The sequence below is a fragment of the Micromesistius poutassou genome (assembly GCF_964030765.1).
Source record: "Micromesistius poutassou genome assembly, chromosome: 13".
NCBI classification, from domain to species: domain Eukaryota; kingdom Metazoa; phylum Chordata; class Actinopteri; order Gadiformes; family Gadidae; genus Micromesistius; species Micromesistius poutassou.
Genome location: NC_140283.1, coordinates 18,569,657 through 18,594,825, shown reverse-complemented (window position 1 = coordinate 18,594,825; position 25,169 = coordinate 18,569,657). Strand labels below are relative to the sequence as shown.

The window sequence follows — 25,169 nt, the reverse complement described above, 5'->3', positions numbered from 1 at the left end:
TGGTAACGTTTTATTACGGGGAGGGAATGTAACCGATAGTGAGAATAATATACGCAATTATCCCTGTACTGCCACCAGTATTCAGTCCGGTCCGTCCAGTGGCTCCACTCCGGGTTCCGCAGCCGGAGATGCGTGGCGTAAATATGTGACGTTTTCCGGTGTGATTTTTTTTCTTTATTTACAAACGTTTTCAACTTCCACCGGCATAGGTTTCTAATATTAATTAATAACTATGCACTTATTATTTGATTTTATATGTGATCTATAGTATTCTCTCATATAATTTAAAATATTTTAAATCTATAAACTGCTACAAAGCTCGTTTTACTTCACTTTTATTGTACCTTTTATCTGGAAATTATATGTATTTTAAGTGTACATATTGATATTTATTACATGTTGAACGTTTCAGGATGCCTGAAATCGCAACTTTTGGGCCCTGAATTTATTTTGCTTGTAGTTACCTAATGCGCACATGACTGTACTTTTCTAGATGGATGGTACATTATAAAACATAATCAGTGGTACACATTTTACACCACCAGATGGCGCTGTTTAACCTCCGGTATTAAACATAATCAGTGGTACACCTTCTCCACCACCAGAGGTCGCTGTTTAACCTCCAGTATTAAACATAATCAGTGGTACACCTTCTCCACCACCAGGGGTCGCTGTTTAACCTCCAGTATTAAACATAATCAGTGGTACACCTTCTCCACCACCAGAGGTCGCTGTTTAACCTCCAGTATTAAACATAATCAGTGGTACACCTTCTCCACCACCAGAGGTCGCTGTTTAACCTCCAGTATCCCCAGGAGGCCGGTTATTTGTAATAACGTTCTTATGATCCGTTAATCCCCCAAGCACCTAACGAAATATTAATAATTTCAACCAAACGTGATATATCTGGTGGTCGACTGGCTGAACTCTTGTTATTAATAGCGTTAATTATATTTCTTATTAAAATCGGATACATGTTTTTGTTACATTCACTAGCGTGTGTGCCTTTTATGATCTAAGACTCACTTTGACTATTTTTGGCATGTTCTTTTTTTTTGTTATAGTATTTATATTTTATACAAATAAATGTGAGGTCAAAACGTGCAACGCAGGACGATGTAAACACGAGTCACGTCGAGCGATGTGGGGCGTTCCCTCATCCAGCCCCGCCTCTCTCATTTAAATACCATCTCCGATTGGTCAAATATCAACACCCAGCCCACATTTCTTCCCATTTGTTGTTGTACCGAAGAACAAAAACAATTCACACACTCGCTGAGGCTTGGATGTAAAACGGAAAAAACTGCCCCATCCTCTTAAGCATTCAACGTGTCAGTCCTAAGCTCGGGTTGATGATGGTTTCTCCAGTGACGGTGGTGAGTATCCTGCGCTCTGCCGCTCTGAAGCTGTGACGTTCACCATAAACATAATATGGGTTAACGAGGGGAGCCTGATCAAACGCTCTCATTCTAACGTGGCTCTGCCAGTACAGTTTATCGACTCAATCGAAGTCTTATGTACCTGCTCTGTCTTTATCTCACGCTTGTCTTGGATGTCAGTGCTTGATCTGGTGTATTCGGGGGGAAATAATCCCCAGCAATGTATTTCTAAAAGCAGATGACAGCAGTCGTGCGTTTAACATCCTCTCTCGGCATCGCACTTGATCGTCTTGATAAGACACAATAGCCTCGCTAGAACAAAAGCCAGGTCTCTCTCATCCCCCTGGGTATCATCACGGTCCGTACCGAGACGCTTCGACCACAGCCGGGACAAAAAGAGAGAGAGAGTCACGTGACTTGTGCATCCATGTGTTCTTGTGCAGCGGATGCGCCAGGAAATCTCCTGGCGGTGGCCTTTATTATCCTCCGTCGCGATTGTACCTTTCTATACAATATGATGCCCACACTACACTACACGTAGCCCTGCTGTGATGCATCAGGTTGCATGCACCGGCTCCACGTTTTAGTCCTCCTGTGTGTCCAGTGAGTGATCCTCATCCGCTTTGATTGATTGACGGTGTTTGTAGCCTATTGCCCGAGTCTTGATGGATGTGAAGGTGCTACTTGTCCTGAGCCATAGTCTCTAGCGACTCTATGTCTTCTGAGGAGGCTAGTTTGGTTATCTTGGTGCTGGACCATTTGAGGCTGATTTGATTTGATTAAGTAATAATGCGGTAGGGAGATTGTGAGCATAGCCCAACCGTGTTGAAAGCGGTGTTACATTATGATTGTGTTGTTAACTTTGACTTTCTCACAAGTTAACCGACTTCTTCTTTGTAATCTTACAAGGCAATAATTTATGAGGACAGCTTTCATTGTATTCATCCATGTGTGGACATCTTGCCAGCAGTGTTGGTACAAAGACGGAGATACGCATCGCACACACATTGTTTAGTCATGCATCATTTTAAACTTTAAACAGGGTTCGTTTCGTTTTTAAACTTGTGCCAACAGTCTGGCCTTTCCCGTTTTAATAGTGTAATGACAGGGTATAATTAGAGTCTAGCCTTGTGTGTAGTGGGAGAAGATATATCATATTTCCATTGTGGTTCCCAAAAATAAGTAACTTTAATCCACAATCTTGATATCAATCTTTTTGGAAAACGCGACTTTGTCCGCAAATTTAGCCCACATGTAAAGAACCTCTGATGAAAAGCCGTGGTTTAACCTTGTACTGTTTGTCATGTCACAGTTATGGGGGGCACAATGAGTTATTAAGAAGAGTAGAGATTAGGAATGAATGCAGAAGCACTATCCCTATTCACCTGTTATTAACCATCAATATATTCTTTATTACAAGGTAGAGAGTAGCAGAGCTACGGTCACATGGGGGATCAACAGTGTAAACTATGCTCAATCCCACATTTTGTCATCAAATCAATCTCAATATTCCCCGTTATACTGTCGAGCATTAAGCAACTGTGTCTGATGCTCATAAAAGCAGACCCCATGTCATGTTTCTGGTACAAAGTTGTCCTGTCCCAGTAATACTATGGTTACATTGAGGAGCGCTGAATAGATGCTTCACTGCTTGTCAAACAAGTTTCACGTTTTACGCCTGAAATAACGTTGAACAAATGGCCTGAGGGAGGCTGCGAGGCAGAGGATTAAGTGGTTCACTCTGCACTTTCCTATATCATATTTCTAGCACTCTGCTCACCGCTAACATGCGAGCGACCTTGGATCAAGCATACGCCTCAGCTTGAGCTTTAGTTGGCTTGAAGTCTTGAGTCCCAGTGGTTCCATCTCTACCTCCCGAGTCCCTACCCCTGGGACCACCAACCACTGGTGTGGTCCTCCTGGCTTCCATACGCGCTATCAGGCTGCCGAGCTTCAACACTGCACTCACTTCAGCTGCTGGGCAATATTGGAAGAGAGTAAGATGGTAAATAGACAGACTGCATACAGTTCGCTTCTCTAACCAGTGGCCACTCGAAGAGCTTATTGCCGAATATCGCCCATCATTCACCCTCTCATGCACGCGTTCACACACCGACGGCGGAGTCGACCACGCAGGGCGACAGCCAGCTCGTCGGGAGCAGTTAGGGTGAGGTGCCTTGCTCAGGGACACCTCCACACTCTAGGCTAGGAGGAGCCGGGGATCGAACCAGCAATCTTCCGGTTACAAGCCAACCCGCTCTACCTCCTGAGCCACATGCTGCCATTTTAGCCGGTTGTTCAATTGCTGACCGACTTTTGCCCGACTTGTTTTCCCTTGTATGTGCTCTCTTTGATACCGGATGGTGATAAACCACATTAAAAGCTAGTGCAGGCTTGTTGTGAAATTGAAACGCACTTTGTAACTTCAAAGTGTCTTTGAGTGGCTGCAGGCGGGACCAGTGCTATGTCACAGTAGTCCTTTTAGTATCAGGAGTCAGGGCACGGTAGGCCGTCCCTGAGACCCAGGAACGTCTCTCTCTCTCTCTCTCTCTCTCTCTCTCTCTCTCTCTCTCTCGGTTGTCTGTCTCTGTGTGTCTCTCTCTGTCTCTGTCTCTCTCTGTCTCTGTGTCTCTCTCTCTCTCTCTCTCTCTCTCTCTCTCACACTCACTCACACACACACACTAAACACTTGATTGCTCTGTCTCTCTCTATCCCTCCCTCTTCTCTTCTCTATCGCTCTCTCAATTCAATTCAATAGAGCTTTATTGGCGTGGTAGATGAACATGTGCATGACCCAAACAGTTGAAGAAGTAAACAAGGAAAGAAAACGGTATGTGCGAGGACATACAGTGCCACCATGTCTAGAAAGTCCACTGGTCTCATCGGCGTATACAGGCTGAAAGGTCAGAGCCAGACAGCGTTTCATTGCCAAGTAAACTTTGACTCAAGGAATTTGCCGAGGTGTATTGCTGCAGAAATACAATACAAGGCAAGGCAAGGCAACTTTATTTATACAGCACTTTTCACACACGAGGCCGACTCAAAGTGCTTCACATACAATACAAATATATATATGAAAAACATTTATAGTATATTAAATATATGTACAAATATAGGGTGCAGGAGTGCAAATGTCATATATTACGTATGTGAGTCGGGTTGTGGGTTGAATGTCCGATTGGCTGAGTCATGAGCGGAAGCAGCAGAGTGTGCGGCTTTATGAATCAGATCTCTGGGCGGCGGTAGGACTCACTGTAGGGGCTGTGTCTTGCGGTGGGCGGCGGAGCTGAATGGTTTTACATCAGTGCTGCGTGGGCAGTGGGCACTGGACACGCAGGCTACCTGGAGCAGAACTCGAGGCGATATGAGAGGATATGATACCAGTCTGGGAGCTCTGCCATGGCCAGTCTGGCCACACTCACACCATCACACCTACGCACCATTCACACATAACGCACGCACGCACACACGCATGCACGCTCTCACACAATCACACACTCCCACACTCACGCACAGACACTCACACACACACACACACACACACACACTCTCTCTCTCTCACTCTCTCTCACTCACTCACTCACTCACTCATTCACTCACTCACACACACATACTCATATTACTCATTCACGCACCCTTAAACCCTCCACCATGCATCCACATGCACGATAGCCACTCACAGACAAGCAACGACCCGAAGTTTCTGTAAACCCTGAGAGCCAGCAGTCCAGTCCAGCACCGCGGTGTCTCTGGTCCAGCGACCCCCCCCCCCCCCTCCTACAGGCTGATGGGCCTCACAGAGAGTGTTTGGACAGAAAGAGATAGTGAGGTGGACACAGTAGGTGGAGGGGGAACCGGAGACCTCATTACCCCAGGAACAAACACACCCCATCTCCACAAGATAGAGGCCGGATCCACACAGGACAAACAGATCTCTGGTGATGGGAGGCAGAGGGGGGAGGGGGGGAGGTCACGGGCAGAGGATAAACAGCCAGAGCAGGAGAAGTAAACAGTGGAGAGGCAAACTGAACATAGGAGGAGGAGATACCATGCTGAGGCATGCGATCTGTGCAGTCGCTCTGTTTGCGCTTTCCTTTAATAACACAGAACGGTTTGCACAGAGTAGATGAATGATGTAGAATACGATGGCGAACCACAGATATGCAACGGAATATGTATTCCATATAAAGTACGGCGTACAGAGAGAAAATAAATTGTACGTCGCTTTGGAGAAAAGCGTACCGCTGCGTGCATGCCCTGAATGTAGATGTAGGGCATTCGTCACTCCGTCCGCAGAGACGGTTGAAACTCAAAACCGGGGAACTGGTTGTGAGACACACACACACACACACACAAAAACTCACTTACTCAGTCAGTCAGTCACTCATTCAGTTACTCAGTCAGTCAGTCACTCACTCACACATTCAGTCACTCACTCACACATTCAGTCAGTCAGTCAGTCAGTCACTCACTCACCCATTCAGTCAGTCAGTCAGTCACTCACTCGCTCGCACATTCAGTCACTCACTCACTCACTCACTCGCTCACACACACTCAAACCTCCACCATGCGACTATGTGGCCCTCTCCCCGTCCCGCAGGTGAAGAGCGAGGGGCCCAAGCTGGTGCCCTTCTTCAAGGCCACCTGCGTGTACTTCGTGCTGTGGCTGCCCACCTCCAGCCCGTCGTGGTTCAGCGCCCTCATCAAGTGCCTGCCCATCTTCTGCCTGTGGGTCTTCCTGCTGGCCCACGGCTTCAGCTTCCTGCGGGCCAACTCCAACGCCCGCAAGATCCTGGCCGGCCTCATCTTCTCCTCCCTGGGCGACGCCTTCCTCATCTGGCAGGAGCAGGGCTACTTCAGCCACGGTGAGGGCGCCCACGCCTCGGGGGGAAATGACATTTACGTTGAGGGCGTTCAGCCCAGACGCTTTCAGCCAAAGAGACTTACGATAAGTACGTCTGTCAGAAGAAGGAGAAACGACGATATGTATCGCTGTCGGTAGAGTAAGGATGTTCATAGAACCAAGTGCCAAGCACGAACGATCACTAGTTTAACCCATTCCCCGTATACAACACAGATAGGTAGGATAACATGCTACACAAGTATGTACCGTAACTAAATATGACATACAATAAGTGCGTATATTAAGTGCCAAGGACGTACAATGGTAAGGTAATGAACTGCTGATCTCCACGGGTGATGATGTGCTCTGGTTAATGATCCTCAGGTCAGCGGGGGAACCGTTCCGCTCTAGTTCTACCACAGAGCGTCCTGCTCCACGTGCCCATGGTTCCTGGTTTAAAGGAGAACCGTCGGGCTTGGCTGCTTTTTAATATCAGCCTTTACTGCTGCATGGGCAGGTGGAAAATCACCTTTTTTTCCCCCAGTATCATTGATCAAAGGTCAAAGTTATCTGTTCTCTTTCGAGCAGAAGCACGCTGCGTATGAATCAGGGCTCTCCTGAATCCTGAACCTGAACAAGCCTGGCAGGTCCCCTTTGAGTCCCTGTTCAGCTCAGATGTTTGGTCAAAACAGTCCTCGTCAAACAAGTGCCGTGATGTTTAGTGTCGTTTCACGAGACTCAAAGTACCAGCCGTGTGTGTGTGTGTGTTATCCCTGCTCTGTAACCATGACCTCACCACCCCCGGCCTGGGGCTCAGGAGGTAGAGCGGGGGTCGGCTGGCAACCGGAAGGTTGCTGGTTCGATCCCCGGCTCCTCCTCCTCCTCCTCCTAGCTGTGAGTGTGGAGGTGTCCCCTGAGCGAGACGCCCTCACCCTGACTGCTCCCGACCACGCTGGGCTGGTCGCTCTGCATGGCTGACTCCGCCGCCCGTCGGTGGGTGAACGTGTGCATGAATGAACGGGTGAATGTCAGGCGATATTGTACCGCGCTTTGAGCGGCCGCTGGTTAGAACGTAGCCGCTGTATAAACGCAGTCCGTTGACCGTCTCCCCCCACTGCAGGCCTCCTGATGTTCGCCATCACCCACATCCTCTACTCCTCGGCCTTCGGCATGCGCCCGCTCAACCCGGCGGCGGGGCTGCTGACGGGCGGCGTGTCGGCCGCGTCCTACGCCCTCCTCTACCCGTACCTGGCCGGGCCCTTCACCTACCTGGTGGCCGTCTACATCGCCCTCATCGGCTTCATGGGCTGGCGCGCCATCGCCGGCGTGCGTCTCGCCGACGACCTGTGGACGTGGACGCGGCTGTCGGCGTGCCTGGGCGCCGTGCTCTTCATGGCGTCGGACCTCACCATCGCCGTCAACAAGTTCTGCTTCCCCGTGCCGCACTCGCGCGCCATCATCATGGCCACGTACTACGCCGCGCAGATGCTCATCGCCCTGTCCGCCGTGGAGTGCCAGGACGCCGCCGCCGCCGCCGCCGCCGCCAACGCCAACGCCAACGCCAACGCCATCGCCGCCGGCGCCGGCCAGGGGGCCCGGGAGAGGAAGAGGATGTGAGGTACAACGCGGTCGTCGCAGGCAACCGGAGGAAGATGGATACAGCCCCCCCCCCCCCCCCCCCCACTCCTCCCCTACTCAGCCACCTTTTCAGCCCAGTGCGGGACGTCAGGCCCCCCCCCCCCCCCCCCCCCACCCGAATCCCTCTGAGAGCTTTGCCCTTTGTTTTTTTTTAACCATGGCAACCGTGTCCATCACAACAGAGCGGACCTCTCCGCCGCCCCCCCTCTCCCCTCCCCCCCTCTCCCCCCCCCCCTCAGCCCCCGAGCCTAGATACTGGTACTCCATGGTCTCCATGGTCACAAACCTGGTAACCATGGAGATACAGTATTCACCCCCTTTTCTGCCATGGCCACCTGGATTGCACCTGCAGTACAGCAGACACTCATGTCTTAACATTGCACGGCCCATCTCACTGGTTGGTGCTTTCCCCTCCATGTCTCCATGTCACAGTATTCTTTGTGTCACTTTTGTGTCACTCTACACGTCCCCCTCTGAATCCGATTATTAACCACGTCTCCACGTCGGTCATCTGATCAGCTGTTGTTCCTCTGGAGGACTGAACAAGCCCGGTGTTCTGGAGGAACTCCATCACCCCCCCCACGAGTCTCTCCGTTCCCCCTGACGACGACCACATTGGCTTTGTTCCATCTCGACCCAATAACACTGGTGGTGGTGGAGGTGGTGGAGGAGGAGGAGGAGGAGGAGGAGGAGGTGGGGAAGGAGGTAGTGGAGGGGGAAGGGGGAGGAGGAGGAGGAGGAGGAGGAAGTAGAGGAGGTGGTAGAGGAGGAGGTGGGGAAGGAGGGTGAGGAGGTGGGGGAGGAGGAGGAGGGGGAGGGGGAGGGGAGGCAGGAAGAGAAAACGGCAAAAAAAAGAAGAAAACAGGAAGACTGAAGAAGCCTAGCAGAAACTGAAACCGCAGCATTCTTCCACACAGAGCTGTCGTATGTTCAGACTGTCCGCTTCTCCGTGAGAAATCTATTTCCATTTATGGACTTTGTGTGCCCGGACGCTGGCCGGTAACCCACAATGCACGGCGGTGATGATACCAGTGCAGTTGTTATTTATTGCTATTTGATCAATGCCGAACGACAAACTCGGCAGACGACTTGCTGTCGATAGGAAATGGTGAAAGATGTCCCTCTATGCTCCGCCCAATCAGAGAGCAGAGCAGCCGAGGTGTACATGCTGATTGGTCGCTTCGTGCTGACCCGCTAAACATGACCGTCAGGCGTCGAGAGGCGGTTGGCCTAGAATTTAAATTGCTCATGTGATTTGTTCCTTTATTGTGGTCGGGACTTTTAAGCTACACTTACAAACACACACATGCACAGATACACACACACACACACACACACACACACACACACACACACACACACGCACACACACGCACACACAAATGCACACCAACTTTTTTTAATCTTGCAAAGCACCTGGACTTTTAAAAGGTTGCTTTGACAGAAACATTATCACACACACACACACACACACACACACACACACCAGACACACACTCACACACACCAGACACACACACACACACACACACACACACACACATATTTTTACATACACTGTCCTGGGACACCACAACCTTTAAGGGTTGCAACATACAACATGGTGACCAGAGGAGTGTTGTGGAAGCCAGGCAGCAGAAACTGTTAACACAGACATGTCCTCTCACCCACCACCTCTCCGGAAAAAAGACAGCGTCAGCGCTGCTGTGTGCTGTGATGACCTTGTGTTCCATCTGTCGCCCGCGCCTTTGGGCTTCAGGGCATATCTGTGAGGAAGAAGTGAAACCAGTGGTACTTCATGATCAGCAGTCCATCTACAGCCACACGGTTGCTGTGTGAACGATCGCTGAGCAAACTCCTGTACAATCCTGTATCTATAACTTCTGCCCTGCTGAACAATCTCATGGTACATTTCATGTACAGTACACATTCTGGTTAAAAAACCACGTGATGGATCACCTAAACAGTGTTTATATACTTATTAATACTCATCTATACCATACCTATCAAAGGGACTTGTTATAATAGTCAGGGGCACAATGTACTTATGAATACGTATGACTTGTTATTATCCATAGTCCTGTTGATTGCTGATGCAGTGGTGTCTTTGGCCCCGGGGGGGAGGGATACTTTAACAGCGTGAGTCGTGTTTGTTATTCCAGGTCACTGACCTGAGGCGCAGTCTGCAGTGCTCTCTGACGGCGTGTTCAAACACGACCTCCGTTCTGCCAGGCAGGCAGAAACTGCATCGCGTTGCAGTGTCGCGTGTCGACCTCTTCAGTCAGACCAGGAAGTCTCGTGGCCAAAGGGTCTGTTTTTTTTTTACAAAAGGACTTTCCCCTTTTTCGTGTTTTGTTAATCATCTGCTTACGTACGTATCGGCAGAAACGCTTCTGCTCGGTCGGTCCAGACGGGGTTTTTTCCGGTTTTCTGTCCGCCTGCAGACAGACAGACAGACAGAGAGCCAGCCAGACAGACAGACAGACAGACAGTGTGTGTCTGGCGTGAAGGCATTGCAGCTTTGTCTGGGTGTAATCAGCCGCTGTGGAGGATTCTCCTCGGAACAGACGCTTACATTAGTCAGAAGAAAGAGAAACAACAATATATCTCTGTCGGTACAATAAGGATGTGCATAGAACCAAGTGCCAAGCACTAACCATCGCTAGGTTAACCCATTCCCCGTACACAACAGAGACAGCTAGGATAAGACGCTTCACAATGCTGAGTACTATTTTTAAGTGCCAAAACTTACCACGCACAATAAGTGAGTGCATTAAGTGCCAAGACTTACCACGTACAATAAGTGCGTATGTGTGCTGTGACGTTTTCAGAGGGAGGAAACGCAGATGCGGCGATCGATTAACGGAACTGCAATCTTACTCATCCTTGGGGCAGTGGGTAGTTTATGTAAGCGCCGCATTCCCATTCCCAAATATTACATAAAAGACACTTTGCTCCTTCCGCTGGCATCCTGCCGCAGGAGCACAGGAGCCTTATAAGGACCTGAAGCCCCCCGTCCAGATCCCTGGTGAAGTCACTGGATTTCCGGACACCGTTCCCTCTTCGGTCCGCCGCTTCGTCTCTTCTCCGTCGGTGGACGGTTCGACCGGGGAATGGTCAACCAATTTAGACTGAATGATGTGCAGTTAAAGCGAGCACTAGAGAGCGGCTCCATCTAGGACAGGGATCTCCTCTGTATAAATATGTATTATGTCTAGATTTGATATTCTATGATAAGGAGACAGGCGTCTGATGACATGATGTCTTATTGCTCTGGGAGCCTGTAGCTGGAGGCTGAGCCGAGACTAGCCTGGTAATGGGAGACGTGTGTTGGGGGGGGGGGGGCCGAGACTAGCCTGGTACTGGGAGAGGTGTGTGTGGGGGGGGGGGGGGACACACCGAGACTAGCCTAGTACTGGGAGAGGTGTGTTGGGGGGGGGGGGGGGGGACACACCGAGACTAGCCTGGTACTGGGAGAGGTGTGTGTGGGGGGGGGGACGGGACACACCGAGACTAGCCTGGTACTGGGAGAGGTGTGTGTGTGGGGGGGGGGGGGGGGGACAGGCCTGCTATCAGGTGGCACCAGGTGGCAGGCAGGCCAGCTCATCCTCTCAGCTGCAGTCTGTCACCCGGGCTCTGAAGCGACCAGACAATAAATGGAGGGACCAGTAGGGAGGGCCAGAACCTCTCTCTCTCTCTCTCTCTCTCTCTCTCTCTCTCTCTCTCTGGTGTTGAGCAGTCAGCCAGAACCAGTAGCCCAGGTTGTGAGGGGGGAGGGGGGGGATGGAAACAAGTGCCTGTGGTTTCATTTAATCCAGCTCACAGTTTGAGCACGCCATTATCTTTTCTTTTTTTTCTGGTTAGGTTTTTCCTGAACCTTTTCCACCAGTCTGTTTATATCCCCTTGCTGTGTGCTTATTAGCTCCAGGTTCACCCCCCTGCCTGCCTGCCTGCCTGCCTGCTTGTTTCCGGGGGCTAAAAAAATGAGGACGGCCGGAACCTTCTGTATTTTAACTGCGTTTTAGGTTTGAAGAATCCGACCCTGACGTCCACCCACATGCACATTGTCTTCACCGGGGCTGGTTCAGTCACCTGTTAACTACGGCACTTTTTAAGTAGACTAAGGCCAGTCAGTACATGCTTTTTTTTTTTTATATTTCAAACGCACACACTCGTACATCTCGATGCATTTATAACGAACCACCTTTTTCATATTCATACATATATATATATATATATATATCGTGGGGCGAGAGGAGCTATGCGTAGGCGTGCTCTGCCGTCGTGCTGTGCTGTGTCTTCACCGTTGAAGGGGAAGACTGAGAGAGGTGCTGGGGAATGTATTCGACGAGTATGTTTTTTAGCGTCACGTTGAATCGTTTCATTTTTAAGTCTTGCATAGAACGTATGCGGACAATGCTATCTGTAGATCTGTAGATTAGACTTTCTTTCCTCAGGCGTGTTCCCGAAAGGCATCGACTTCCTGTCGCGATGGGGCAGCGAGCAATTCTCAAAAGCTCTTTTGAAAGAACGAATAAATGCTGGTTTTTGATTGAATCTTGTTCATAATTTTACCTTGTCCTTGACTTAATTCTCTTAATTCTTGACTCTTGCTATTGTTTTTTCCCCCATGAATGTAGAAGTCGGACTCTTTCCCTCAGTGACCTTACTCTGAATGTGAACTAATGGAAAATAAATGCAAATGCAATGCAACTCCGCCAGTGTCTCCTGCTTCATTCTGTACTCAAATTCCTTAAACCGCAGCAATCCTGAATGTAAATGACTTCCTACCAGGCATTGGTCAACCAATCCACTGAATTTGTTTCTGTGTGGAGGCGCTTAAACCTGCCTCATTTCCCCTGAGAAGTCAGTGATATTGTCTTTGTGCTGAGGCTGCAGTGAGGCTGAGGCTGTAGTGAGGCTGAGGCTGTAGTGAGGCTGTAGTGAGGCTGTAGTGAGGCTGTAGTGAGGCTGTAGTGAGGCTGAGGCTGTAGTGAGGCTGAGGCTGTAGTGAGGCTGTAGTGAGGCTGTAGTGAGGCTGTAGTGAGGCTGAGGCTGTAGTGAGGCTGAGGCTGTAGTGAGGCTGTAGTGAGGCTGTAGTGAGGCTGAGGCTGTAGTGAGGCTGAGGCTGTAGTGAGGCTGTAGTGAGGCTGAGGCTGTAGTGAGGCTGTAGTGAGGCTGTAGTGAGGCTGAGGCTGTAGTGAGGCTGTAGTGAGGCTGTAGTGAGGCTGAGGCTGTAGTGAGGCTGTAGTGAGGCTGTAGTGAGGCTGAGGCTGTAGTGAGGCTGTAGTGAGGCTGAGGCTGCAGCGAGGCTGAGGCTGTAGTGAGGCTGAGGCTGTAGTGAGGCTGTAGTGAGGCTGAGGCTGTAGTGAGGCTGTAGTGAGGCTGTAGTGAGGCTGAGGCTGTAGCGAGGCTGTAGTGAGGCTGAGGCTGTAGTGAGGCTGTAGTGAGGCTGTAGTGAGGCTGAGGCTGTAGTGAGGCTGTAGTGAGGCTGAGGCTGTAGTGAGGCTGAGGCTGTAGTGAGGCTGTAGTGAGGCTGAGGCTGTAGTGAGGCTGTAGTGAGGCTGTAGTGAGGCTGAGGCTGTAGTGAGGCTGTAGTGAGGCTGTAGTGAGGCTGAGGCTGTAGTGAGGCTGTAGTGAGGCTGCAGTGAGGCTGTAGTGAGGCTGAGGCTGTAGTGAGGCTGTAGTGAGGCTGTAGTGAGGCTGAGGCTGTAGTGAGGCTGTAGTGAGGCTGAGGCTGTAGTGAGGCTGTAGTGAGGCTGTAGTGAGGCTGAGGCTGTAGTGAGGCTGTAGTGAGGCTGTAGTGAGGCTGTAGCGAGGCTGTAGCGAGGCTGAGGCTGTAGTGAGGCTGAGGCTGTAGTGAGGCTGAGGCTGTAGTGAGGCTGAGGCTGTAGTGAGGCTGTAGTGAGGCTGCAGTGAGGCTGTAGTGAGGCTGTAGTGAGGCTGAGGCTGTAGTGAGGCTGAGGCTGTAGTGAGGCTGCAGTGAGGCTGAGGCTGTAGTGAGGCTGAGGCTGTAGTGAGGCTGTAGTGAGGCTGTAGTGAGGCTGTAGTGAGGCTGAGGCTGTAGTGAGGCTGTAGTGAGGCTGAGGCTGTAGTGAGGCTGAGGCTGTAGTGAGGCTGAGGCTGCAGTGAGGCAGAGAGAGGCAGGGCCTCCCAGGGCAGGGCCCGGTCCCGGTCCGGAGGCCCCGTGGCGGTCCGTCGAGGTGCTCGGCGCCGGGGCAGGGAGCCCTGAGAAGAGCCCTCTGCAGCGCTGGGAACACGTCCAGCCTTCTGCTGCTATTCCTGTCCTGCTTCCTGCCCTGGCCTGCTGTCTGCTGGCTCTGGGTTACTGCAAGCTCTGCAGCGCACGCATTCACTCTCACACACACACGCACACGCGTGCACGGCTATGCATACACATACCCACACATACACACAGGGTATATAACCCTCAGACCTACACACACACACACACACACACACACACACACAGACAAACACACTGACTCCACTCACCCTTGCACCTTTACTATCCACCTGCATGAGCACACACACATACACACACACACACACACACACACTCAATCATGTGCATACACACACACACACACACATATGCTATTTAACTCTCAAACCTACACACACACACACACACACACATTAACTTCCACTATACGCACCCTTGCACTTGAACTCATATCCACCTGCAAACACACAGACACACACATACACACACACACACACACACACACACACACACGCTCTGCCAGTCCTGTCCCAATGCGTTTCATTCATTGGAAGCCAAGTTTGACCCATCAAAGGACCTCCCTCTCACACTGAGACGACCCGAGCAGCGCTCTGAAGAAGGACAAAGGAAGGAAGGAAGGAAGGAAGGAAGGAGGAAAGGAGGGAAGGAAGGACACTGAGCATACAATCCTGAACGGAAGTGATCTCATGAAATAGAGTAAAGCTCCAAACCAGGTGGTGAAAGAAAGACAGACCGTCAAAGAGATAGACACACGTACACTGACAGACAGACAGACAGACAGATTGATCTTTAAAGGAAATAGGCGGTGCTTAGTTTGGTTAGCGCTGATACTGACAGTGATCCATTCCCTACAGAATGCCTCACATTACCCTCTCCACTGCCTCTCGTTCTGGACTCCCCAAGCGGATTCAGAAACAACTCTGACCCCTGGTGTTCAACGTCCATATTACCAGACAAAACATAATCGCACCATACATTTTGAAATTTGGTCGTTTATTTACAATTATCGTTCGTCAAAAGTGCTTGAAAACTACTTATCACACTTTCCTGTTTTGGAACTGATGTGTGTCGATCGGATGTGGAGTTCAGCGCCACCACACAACGGTGAACCGCAACACAGACATCTTTACGTCCAGTGGGTTCCTGTTCTTCTCACCTCGTTCCCACCGCGCTCCGTCCACCTTCTCGTCGCCCGGGGCAACGCAGAGCCCAGCCGTGGGCGCCCGTGGGACACGGCACATCCGACACGTCGCTCACTCGCTCGCTCTTCGCCGCAGCGAGAAGCGCTCGGCGGAGCAACGCAGCGATCAATAAACACGCTGATGGATATCTCAACAGCCGACGCCGGGTCGTGTTCGATCGACGTCTGCGCGACAAAAGGTCACGCAGAGCGATGCACTGAGGCTGGAATTCAATTTTTCACTTCCAATTTGAGAGTTAGATAGATCTATAGATACATAAGACAGACGGACAGATAGACAGACAGACACAGATAAGATACAGACAAATACAAAGAAACACACACAGATACACACAAAGATACACACACACACACACACACGGATACACTCACAGAAACAGACAGATAAATGCATAGACACAGAAGGATGTATGCACATAGATACACAGACACACATACACAGACATACAAAAACAGATACACATACACACACATACACCAGTGGATTACACATAAACCCATCTGCAAGCAGGCACACACACCCACACACACACACACACAAACACACAAGACCACGTTCATTCTTTCCTCACCGTTTCGCGGCGGCTCTTGTGGTCTATGAGGAGGGGTCTATCTCAGGTCTCCCAGGCTGATGTCGTAGCCCCCCCCGCCCTTCACGTCTCTGACCTCCAGCGTGTAGGTCAGCCCGTCCTCCGAGAGGAACGTCTCCAACTCCTCGTCTCTCCTCTCAACTCCTCGCCCCTCAATCACCTGCTGTGGCACAAGCAAACCAAGGCTTCAGGGACCCCTGGGTGTATTCGACAAGACGTCCTGGATGGACGTGAAGGCCTAAAAGTCCTAAAATAATAAATAAACCCCTTTTCATTTGTAATCCTTCTCAGTAATCTCAATAAAAATGGATCTGTTGCGACGCGCTGGATATATTTTTGGTATAATTCAGTCAAAAGGTGACAGCTTGAATGAAGACTGCGACGGTACAAGAGTACAAGGTGCATCCGTTGATGTTATTCCAGATAATGACGAGATGCCGCTCCTGACACTGAACTCGTGAATCCCAGCTGTGACGGAGTTGGCAGGGTGTATTCGTGTCTACATGCCCAGACTATTAAGATAAGAATAGTACTTAACGAATCCCAGAGGGGTTATTTGGTATCAGCGGTGATGACAGCCCGAATCCCTTGTCTATTGCTCTGCTGCCTGGAGTTAAAACCCTAAAGTGTTTGGTTAGAAAGGTTCAAACACCGTCCAGACAGCAGGTGATTCAGACTTCTGAGAGACGTGCACTTCAAGAACAGCAGTCTGGCGTTCTGTCACTCTGACGGGCTGGAAGTCTGACAGCCGGGTTCACAGGCTCGTCTGCGTGGGAGAGAGAGGGAGAGAGGGAGATACAGAGAGGTGGAGGGAGATACAGAGAGGTGGAGACAGGGAGGGAGGGAGGAAAGGTAGATGGAGACACACACACAGAGCGAGGGAGACAGGGAGGGAGATACAGAGAGGAGGAGACAGGGAGGGAGGGAATGAGGGAGGGAGGGAGGGAGTGAGGGAGGGAGAAGAGGTAGAGGGAGACATAGAGACACATGTAGAGGGAGGGAGGAGAGAGAGCGAGAGGCAGAGAGAGATGAGAGAGACAGAGAGGGAGGGAGGAGAGATAGAGGAAAACACGGAGACACACGTAGAGGGAGTGAGGGAGGGATGAGGGAGAGGGAGGGAGGGAGAGAGAGAGATGTGGAGAGAAAGTGTGTGAGAGAGAGCAAGAGAGAGAGAGAGGGATACAAAGCAAAGAACGAAAGAGAACATTTGACGAGAAAGTAAGGGTCAGATGTACACCGCCGGCTTCTCAGCCATCGCCTACGTTCACCCAACGCCCGTCAATCAAATAACGAGCCAGATGACGCGTCCCTCGGTCGATATCCAGTCCAGCTACACACACCCCCTCAACATGAGGGGGATCTGAGGGGGAGGTGTACCACACACACGCACGCACAAGGTTCTGGGTTCGAGCGCACAGGGACCACTGGGTCCCTGGGAGGGGTCTAGTCATGTTCACGCAGGAGTCTTATGGGAACCAAATCACTTTACAGTGTTGACTGACATTCACCCATTCATGCACACAGACGGAGTCAACCACGCAGGGCAACAGCCAGCTGGTCAGGAGCAAGTAGGGTGAGGCTTCTTGCACAGGAACACCACGACACATACAGCTAGGGAAGGAGCCGGGGATCGAACCAGCAACCTTGCGGCTACCTGCCAACCCGCGCTACCTCCTGAGCTAATCCCGCCCCCACAATGTGTCAGAAGTGTTTCATAACGATTTGTGCCATAATTAAACCAGGTTGAGAAAATATATAACAGCGTGAAACTGGCATCATATTGGTTTCCCCCCGTATACCCAACAGGTTAGTGTGACAAGATCCAGTGGTGTTGCTATGTAGCGTAGTATGTAGCGTTCTTCTTCATCTCTCTGAGCTTGCGGAGGATCGCTCTGTAGCCGGTGAGGCCGTGCTGGGCACACAGCGTCTCTCTGTGTCTGTCTGTCTGTCTGTCTGTTTGTCTGTGTGACTGCCTGCAAGTCTGTCTGTCTGTCTGACATTGTGTCCGTCATGGGCATGTGTAATATATAGGCCTGTATTAATGGGAAAAATAATTGTTTTGCAAAGTAATTAAACCATTTGACAGAATGTTCTGGGTCTGCATTATTTTATAACGAGGAGTCGGGGGAAATCAGCGTTTCTATTTCCATTCCACGGTCACTCTGTCAGTGATCAGGACAAGTGTGGCTTTAAAAGCTCGTAGTCGCTCACCGTGTCTCTAAAATACTATTGAAGTCCAGGGCTGATTCTAGAAAAAACGACTAAATCTTACTGGATAGAACTTCTTTGTGTATTATATTCTTCAGACTTACCCTCAGTGACCCCGATGGAGACGGAGTAGCTGGCGTCTCCATGTTCATTCGAGGTGATACACTTATAGACATCCTCCATGTTCACTCTTCATCTATGTATTAATAGGCTACAATCACAACATCTTCTATCAGACAGCTTCTGCTAAATGGAAGACATTTATCTGTTTAAATAATGGTCCGTTTAAAAAAGCACTAAGTGGTAGAACAACGCCGGTCTTCTCCAAGTTAACAACCTATTGTGTCATTTTCATCAATGTGTTCATTGAATAGGACCAAAAAAATGTTTTCGCTCCGGTTTCTTCAGATCCTCATGCAGTACTCCTGTTTGACTTTAGGGGGCAGCAGAGTGCCGATAACACCCCGCATTAACGTTTCCCAATCAACGCAGAAACAGATGGCAAAGAGAATGCGTGAGTCAGCACCAACAAGTTAATTGCTTTCTAATAGCTAGTTAAGCTTTACTTAAGCTCCCAGGCTGGGACAGAGACGGCATAGAGCCCATCCCAGTGTGGTTGGAGATAAAAAGGAACAGTGTGGCTTGCTTTTTTTTTTTCTTTTTTTTTTTTTTTCCCTTTCCCACTCTCTCCTTCCGCCCGTGATGCATGAGTCGGTGTCTAAGTTGACAGGGCTAAGATGGTCGGTGCGAAAAAAAAAAGCCTCGTTTAAGCTTCTCTGTCAGGCTTAGAGACAGCGGGCTCCACATATCCATCCAGCTGAAGGCAAAGCCGAGCGCTCTGCTCTCCAAGGATCTGTCGCTGAATTCCAGGGGATTTTAAAAGGACGTGGTCATTATAAAGACGAGTCACGGAGCGACAGAAAAGTCTCAGAGAATCTGCACCGGCACGTAAGGTGCCGATCCCGGGTAGATTTACAACCAACCTTTGGAGACTTCATTATGCGGAGGAGATCTTGCAGGTGTAAATGCTATGCGCGTTCACATTTTCACACATTATCGCATTTTTTTCCTAGTATAATATCAAGAGTGCGTAAGTCCCTGTTAATAACAGAAGGTGTGTGCGTGTGAGTGTGTGCGGGGCTCTGTCTGTGTGTGTGGGGATTTGGGCTTTGTGTGTGTGTGTGTGTGTGTGTGTGGGGGGGGGGGGGTCATCGCAGAGGGTCCCTGTCTTTTCAGACAGAGAAGTCTGCGTTAGTATTCCTGCGTTGTTCCCAGTTTTCCCTCTTCTCCCGGTACCAGGGCAGGGGCAGGGGCAGGGCCGACATCCCGTCAACCACAGCGTGAGGAACTAAGTATCTTTTTGGTCATTTTTTTTCAGTGTCCATTCAAAATGATTCAAACGTTCTCACGATTCTAGAGATACCCCGCAGACTACACGTTGACCTTGTTACAAAGAGAATCAAATGGAACAGCAATGACTCACAACACCTACCCAATCCCTACTCATCCGTTATACTTTCGCCGACCTTGTGGCCCCAATAAAGAGAGTCACATAAAGCACTTTCTATCATCCAAAGTCTACTCCGGCTCCTCTTTACTTTCACAGGCCTCAACTTTGTTTCCCTCGTGTGCTCCTTTGTCCGGGGTCCTCCTTGGACCTAACCCTTCCACTCATTGTTGAACGCCTTGAACCCCGGCGAAGCCGTCTCCGTTTAGCGGCGTAAAGTTCCTGCTAAACTTTGGACTTGTCGCTTTTTTGCGAGAGAATGCGTTGCACCAGAATGAATATTCCCTGCGCTTATTATCTGTGATTGGTTCCATGTTCCCCCTTCCCCCCCCCCCCCCCCGCCAGGCGCGGCTGTGAGCTCACGCTAACCGCCGGGATTCCTCTCTGCGTTGCGCTGCATTAAGTGGCAGGTCGTGATGGGGCTCTTGATCTGGGAGTCACAGGGACCTCTCTACCTGCACTGATGCAGCGTGCAGTGACCGCATGGCAAGGACACACACACACACACACACACGTGGATATACACACACATGTACGCACACATGCACGCATTGATACACACACACACACGCATACGCACACACACACACACACACACACACACACACACACACACACACATACATACATGCAGACACCCATACATACATACATACACACACATGTATATTGTCGCATCCATGTCCACATGCACACACACACACACACATATAGACACAAACGCATTCTGTCACATGCACACTGTCACTTGCACGCATGCACACACACACACACACACACACACACACGCATGAACACTCATCCATCATTGCTGTTGTTGTGTTGCTCTGTCACTCTTGCAGAATGTTGAGTGTGGATGTTCTGCTGAGTCCTGCCCCACCCAAGGAACAACGCTCACTTGACACATCGCAGAAAACCACTAAATTCTTAATCCGCACCCCCCGGGTTATCCTGGTGTCATCTGCAGGGCATGCAACTCTGGGATTTACTAAATAAAAGCCCTCCTCTCCTCCTCTCGTTTTTTGGCAGTGCTTAACCAGCCCAGGAGGATATCAAGTACTCACTAATGCTAACTAAACAGCAGCAGGAGCAGAGCAGCAGCCCACCTGTGGTCGTCATAGCGAAGCACAAACCGGAACATCCACCTGCAACTGGCTCACATCCACCTCCTGGCCTAACGGTACCCAGGGCGCTGGTTTCTACGGTTACAGGAGGAGAGAGCGAGGCAGAGAGTGCGAGAGAGCGAGAGAGTGTGTGAAAGTTAGAGAGAGAGAGAGGGAAAGTGAAAGAGAGAGAGAGAAGGTTATAGAGAAGAGAGAGAGAGAGAGAAACAGAGCGAGAGAGAGAGAGAGAGAGAAAGAAAAAAAATAGGTAAAGAGAGGGAGAGAGGGAGAGCGAGGTGCCCCAGGGAGACCATTTGTCTCATCCTCTTGGGCTGTGATGGGCCGCAGCCTCCCCTGATATCTGGGGCACTATGGGGCCCCCAGGGGCCCCGTGGGAGACTCCTCCAGCAGCACCTGGCTGGAGGAGTCTCCACCACAGAGCTCCTGCACTAACTAACATCTAACCCTATAACATCACATCACATCAATAATTGATTGTATTTATATAGCGTTTTTTTTTTTTTTTTTTCTGGAAGCTCAAAGCGCTTACAGTGAACGGGGGGTGGGGGTGGGGGGACCTCACGAACACACTGATCAGGAGCAACACAACACAACATCACACACTGATCAGGAGCAACACAACACAACATCACATCACACACTGATCTGGAGCAACACAACACAACACAACATCACATCACACACTGATCTGGAGCAACACAACACAACATCACATCACACACTGATCTGAAGCAACACAACATCACACACTGATCTGGACACAACACAACACAACATCACACACTGATCAGGAGCAACACAACACAACACCACACACTGATCTGGACCTCCTAGCTGAGTGTGGAGGTGTCCCCTGAGCGAGACGCCCTCACCCTGACTGCTCCTGACCCACTGGGCTGTCGCCCTGCGTGGTCGACTCCGCCCGTCGGTGTGTGTGAATGTGTGCATGAATGAACGGGTGAATGTCAGGCGATATTGTACAGCGCTTTGAGCGGCCGCTGGTTAGAACAGCGCTGTACAAACGCAGTCCGTTCACCGTTTACCTTTCAAACACCTCACGTAATCAAAGAGCAGACAGGAGCGGACGGCACCGCGGTCCGTACCATCCTGGGGCCCTGCAGGGGGACCCAGGGAGACCATCTTACCATCTTAGCAGGGCTGGTGGATGCAGCGGCGGAGGAAGAGGAGGATGTGGAGGAAGAAGACATGTGACTCACTTGGCCGGTCCACGTGCTCCATGCTGCCCCCGGTGGACCGGAGGAGGGCTGTGATTGGTGCTGGTGGTTCGGTGCTGGATGAATAAATAAAATAGATACAGACATTTCAGCTAGGGTGAAAAACTAGAATTACACTTTTTTCTAAATCGTTTTTCGAACTGCTATGGCAACGTACATTTTTATTTTCCAGTGCCAATGAAGATGATATGAATTGAATTGAGGGAGGCGGGGGAGGGAGAGCGAGAGAGAGAAAGAGCGGTGGGGAGAGAACGAGAGAGAGAGGGAGGGAGAAAGGGAAGATAGAGAGTGATAGAGAAAAGGAGAAAGGAGGGAAAGAGGGATGCTAGAGAAAGGGAGAGGAGGGGTGAGCGCGAGAAAGCGAGACAGAGAGAGATAGAGAGACGGGCAGACAGAGAGAGAGAGGAGGGAAAGAGAGGGAGAGGCTAGATAGAGGAATAGAGATAGTAGTAGTATATACCCTATAGTATACTGCAATTTCTCCTCATAATAAGTTACTACTGCATTGCTGGACACTAAAATGCACATACCCCCCTGCATAAGAACTGCATCTGTTTACAATGTTGTGCTTTATATCCAACCTTTCACAGCTCAGTGTGTTATATAGTGCATTGGTAATGTGTATGGAGATGGGTAAAGATTCTGCTCTCCAGTCCGGGGAAAAGAGTTTGATTCACTCCCTCACAGTGACCTCATGCTTTCCACTGTGCTGTGCTGATGATAATCGATTTTCCACTGTGCTTCTGCTAATGATAATCAATATTTAATTTAGTTTTTTTTACCCTGTTGTAGCGCTTTGTTATTTTTCATTTGTTAAATTGTAAAACTGCTTTGGCAATTCCCATTTGTGTTATGCATGCTGTTAAAGCTCTTTCGATTTACTTGAATTGAATAATTGTATTCGGAGGGGATAGATAAAAATAGACAGACATGGTTATTGAATAGATGGGCATGAGGATGGGTTAAACAAACAATTCCTCTTGTTAAATTAATTACAAAAATATTTGTTATCAATTCATATTTTCATGGGATCATAACCTAATTAAAACGCACTTGTGACTATTATATTCCACTTCTGCCAAGTACATCCCTGTGAACGTGTACGTGTGTGCAGGCTTTTGGCTGGTGGATCACGAAATCATTTAGACACATTAGCTTTGGCCTTTGCTAAGTATCACTGCGGTGGAATCCGACTCAACCAGGTCTGAGCGTCACTGGATCCACCTACCTTTTTCAAAGCCTTTTAATCGTCTCAGGATAGACATTTTTTGCCCTCTGCGTACAGATGTGTGATAAGAAGAGAGCAATTCAATGCAAGATACACTTGTGTGTTTTACCTCCTGAGTTAATGTATCACAGACCGAGGCTGATGCCAGAGATGAGTTTGAAGCTGCCTCGGTAAATACTTTGACAGTGACTTGACAGTCAAAGAGGACGGCAGCAACTGAGATGAGCGGATAAGGAGAGTCAACGTTAGTTCTTCCTTCCTTTCTGTTTATCTTTCCTCACTCAATCTCGCCACGCTCAGACAGACGACAATGCAGATCACAGCAGAATATATATATATATATATATATATATATATATATATATATATATATATACCCTGTTCAAATAAATTCAATAGTATTCATACATCCCTGAATCACAATCGAATCTCCAAGGGCTTTCCAGACCCACTCATATAACACAGCATAACCCTCTGAAGGATTAAGTGAACTCTCCAGTCCAAGAGGAAGAAACCGAGGGCAGGAACACAGAAGATGGTTCTGGCTGCTGACTCTATTATCTCCAGCCAGACCCCCGCACCGCCACACACACTCATCTGTTTCTCAGAGCCGCTCTGTCCTATTGTGTGCTGGCTTCTCTCCGGAGTCTCGGGGCCTCTGACAGAATGGCTTCAGGGTCAGTCTCTCCACCTTGGCTGGAACACACTGTTCCTCTCTCCTCGCTCTCTCCTCTCCTCTCCTCTCTCTCTCCTCTCCTCCCTCTCTCCTCTCCTCCCTCTCTCCTCTCCTTCCACTCCTCTTCTCCTCTCCTCTCCTCCCTTTCTCCTCTCGTCCCTCTCGTCCCTATCTTCTCTCCTCTCCTCCCCTCCCCTCTCCTCCTCTCTCCTCTACTCTCCTCTCCTCTCCTCTCCTCCCTCTCTCCTCTCCTCCCCTCCCCTCTCCTCTCTCCTCTACTCTCCTCTCCTCTCCTCCCTCTCTCCTCCTCTCCTCTCCTCCCTCTCTCCTCCTCCCTCTCTCCTCCCTCTCTCCTCCCTCCCCTCCCTCTCCTCCCTCTCTCCTCTCCTGGTTCCTTCAGGGTGGAGGAGACGATGGCCCGGTCCTATACCCTGGGGCATAGGACCGGGCCACTGCAGGGCTCCCGTCCCTGGAGGAATAAGGCTCTGAGAGGAACCGTCTGGGCAGCCTGACCCAGCCCGCCCGGTTCCATAGCTCCCACCACAGGGCCCCAGGGATGCTATCAGCGACCTAGGTGTCTAACCCTCCTTCGACCCACGGGGGAGGCCGCGCCGATGGACTCGTCCTGCCAGCTTCGGCCTCTGGTGGATGTCATCCATCGCAAACCTTTAGAGGGAATTCTCAGACATTCCCGGCGTTTAAAAAGCAACCAAACACACAAAAAAAGAGTTACGCTTTGGCCAGCAGGTGAAACACAAGTCTTCCCAAAGGCAGTTTCCGATTTAGATGTGTGCTAAATTACCTAATTGGGTACTCGTTTGAGCCAATCGTGAACCTCGATTGCAATAATGGGTGTCAGGTGCTGTAATCTGGTCCTGTTGTCAGTGTTAGGCTGCTCTTTAAGAACCACTGAATAAGTTATAAGCTATGAAGGCAAGCTCACAAACAAGGTCAGTATGAGTCTGAACCCCTTCATTTCTACCTGCTGTCTGTCTGTCTGTTTGTCTTTCGTGTACTTTGGCTGTACACAGTATTCAACGTGGACATACTACTACTTAAAGGCTGTTTAAGTAGTAGACAGATAGACAGCCACACTAACCATTAAGGCACCCCAAACATTGGCTAGAATCCCTCATCGACAGCCCCATCAGCACCAATTGTTGGATTTTAGACGGTTGTCAAAAGTCACGAGTAAAAAGAAACTATTCCATCCAGAGTCCCACTGTTTATAAGTGGAGTGTTGGAACAGAGCAAGCAGAAATATGCAAGAGAGCGGTGAAGTTGAACTGAAAC

At 49.9% G+C, this 25,169-nt stretch overlaps 1 protein-coding gene across 1 annotated transcript; it reads left to right on the top strand.

The window, feature by feature from the left end:
• Nucleotides 1-1,265: 1,265 nt before the first annotated feature.
• On the top strand, nucleotides 1,266-7,893 carry tmem86a (transmembrane protein 86A). Its single transcript, XM_084477780.1, has 3 exons — nucleotides 1,266-1,376; nucleotides 5,980-6,244; nucleotides 7,343-7,893. Exons 1-3 carry the CDS (start codon nucleotides 1,353-1,355, stop codon nucleotides 7,837-7,839), a joined length of 786 nt encoding a protein of 261 aa, XP_084333906.1. The 5' UTR covers nucleotides 1,266-1,352; the 3' UTR covers nucleotides 7,840-7,893.
• Nucleotides 7,894-25,169: the final 17,276 nt, after the last annotated feature.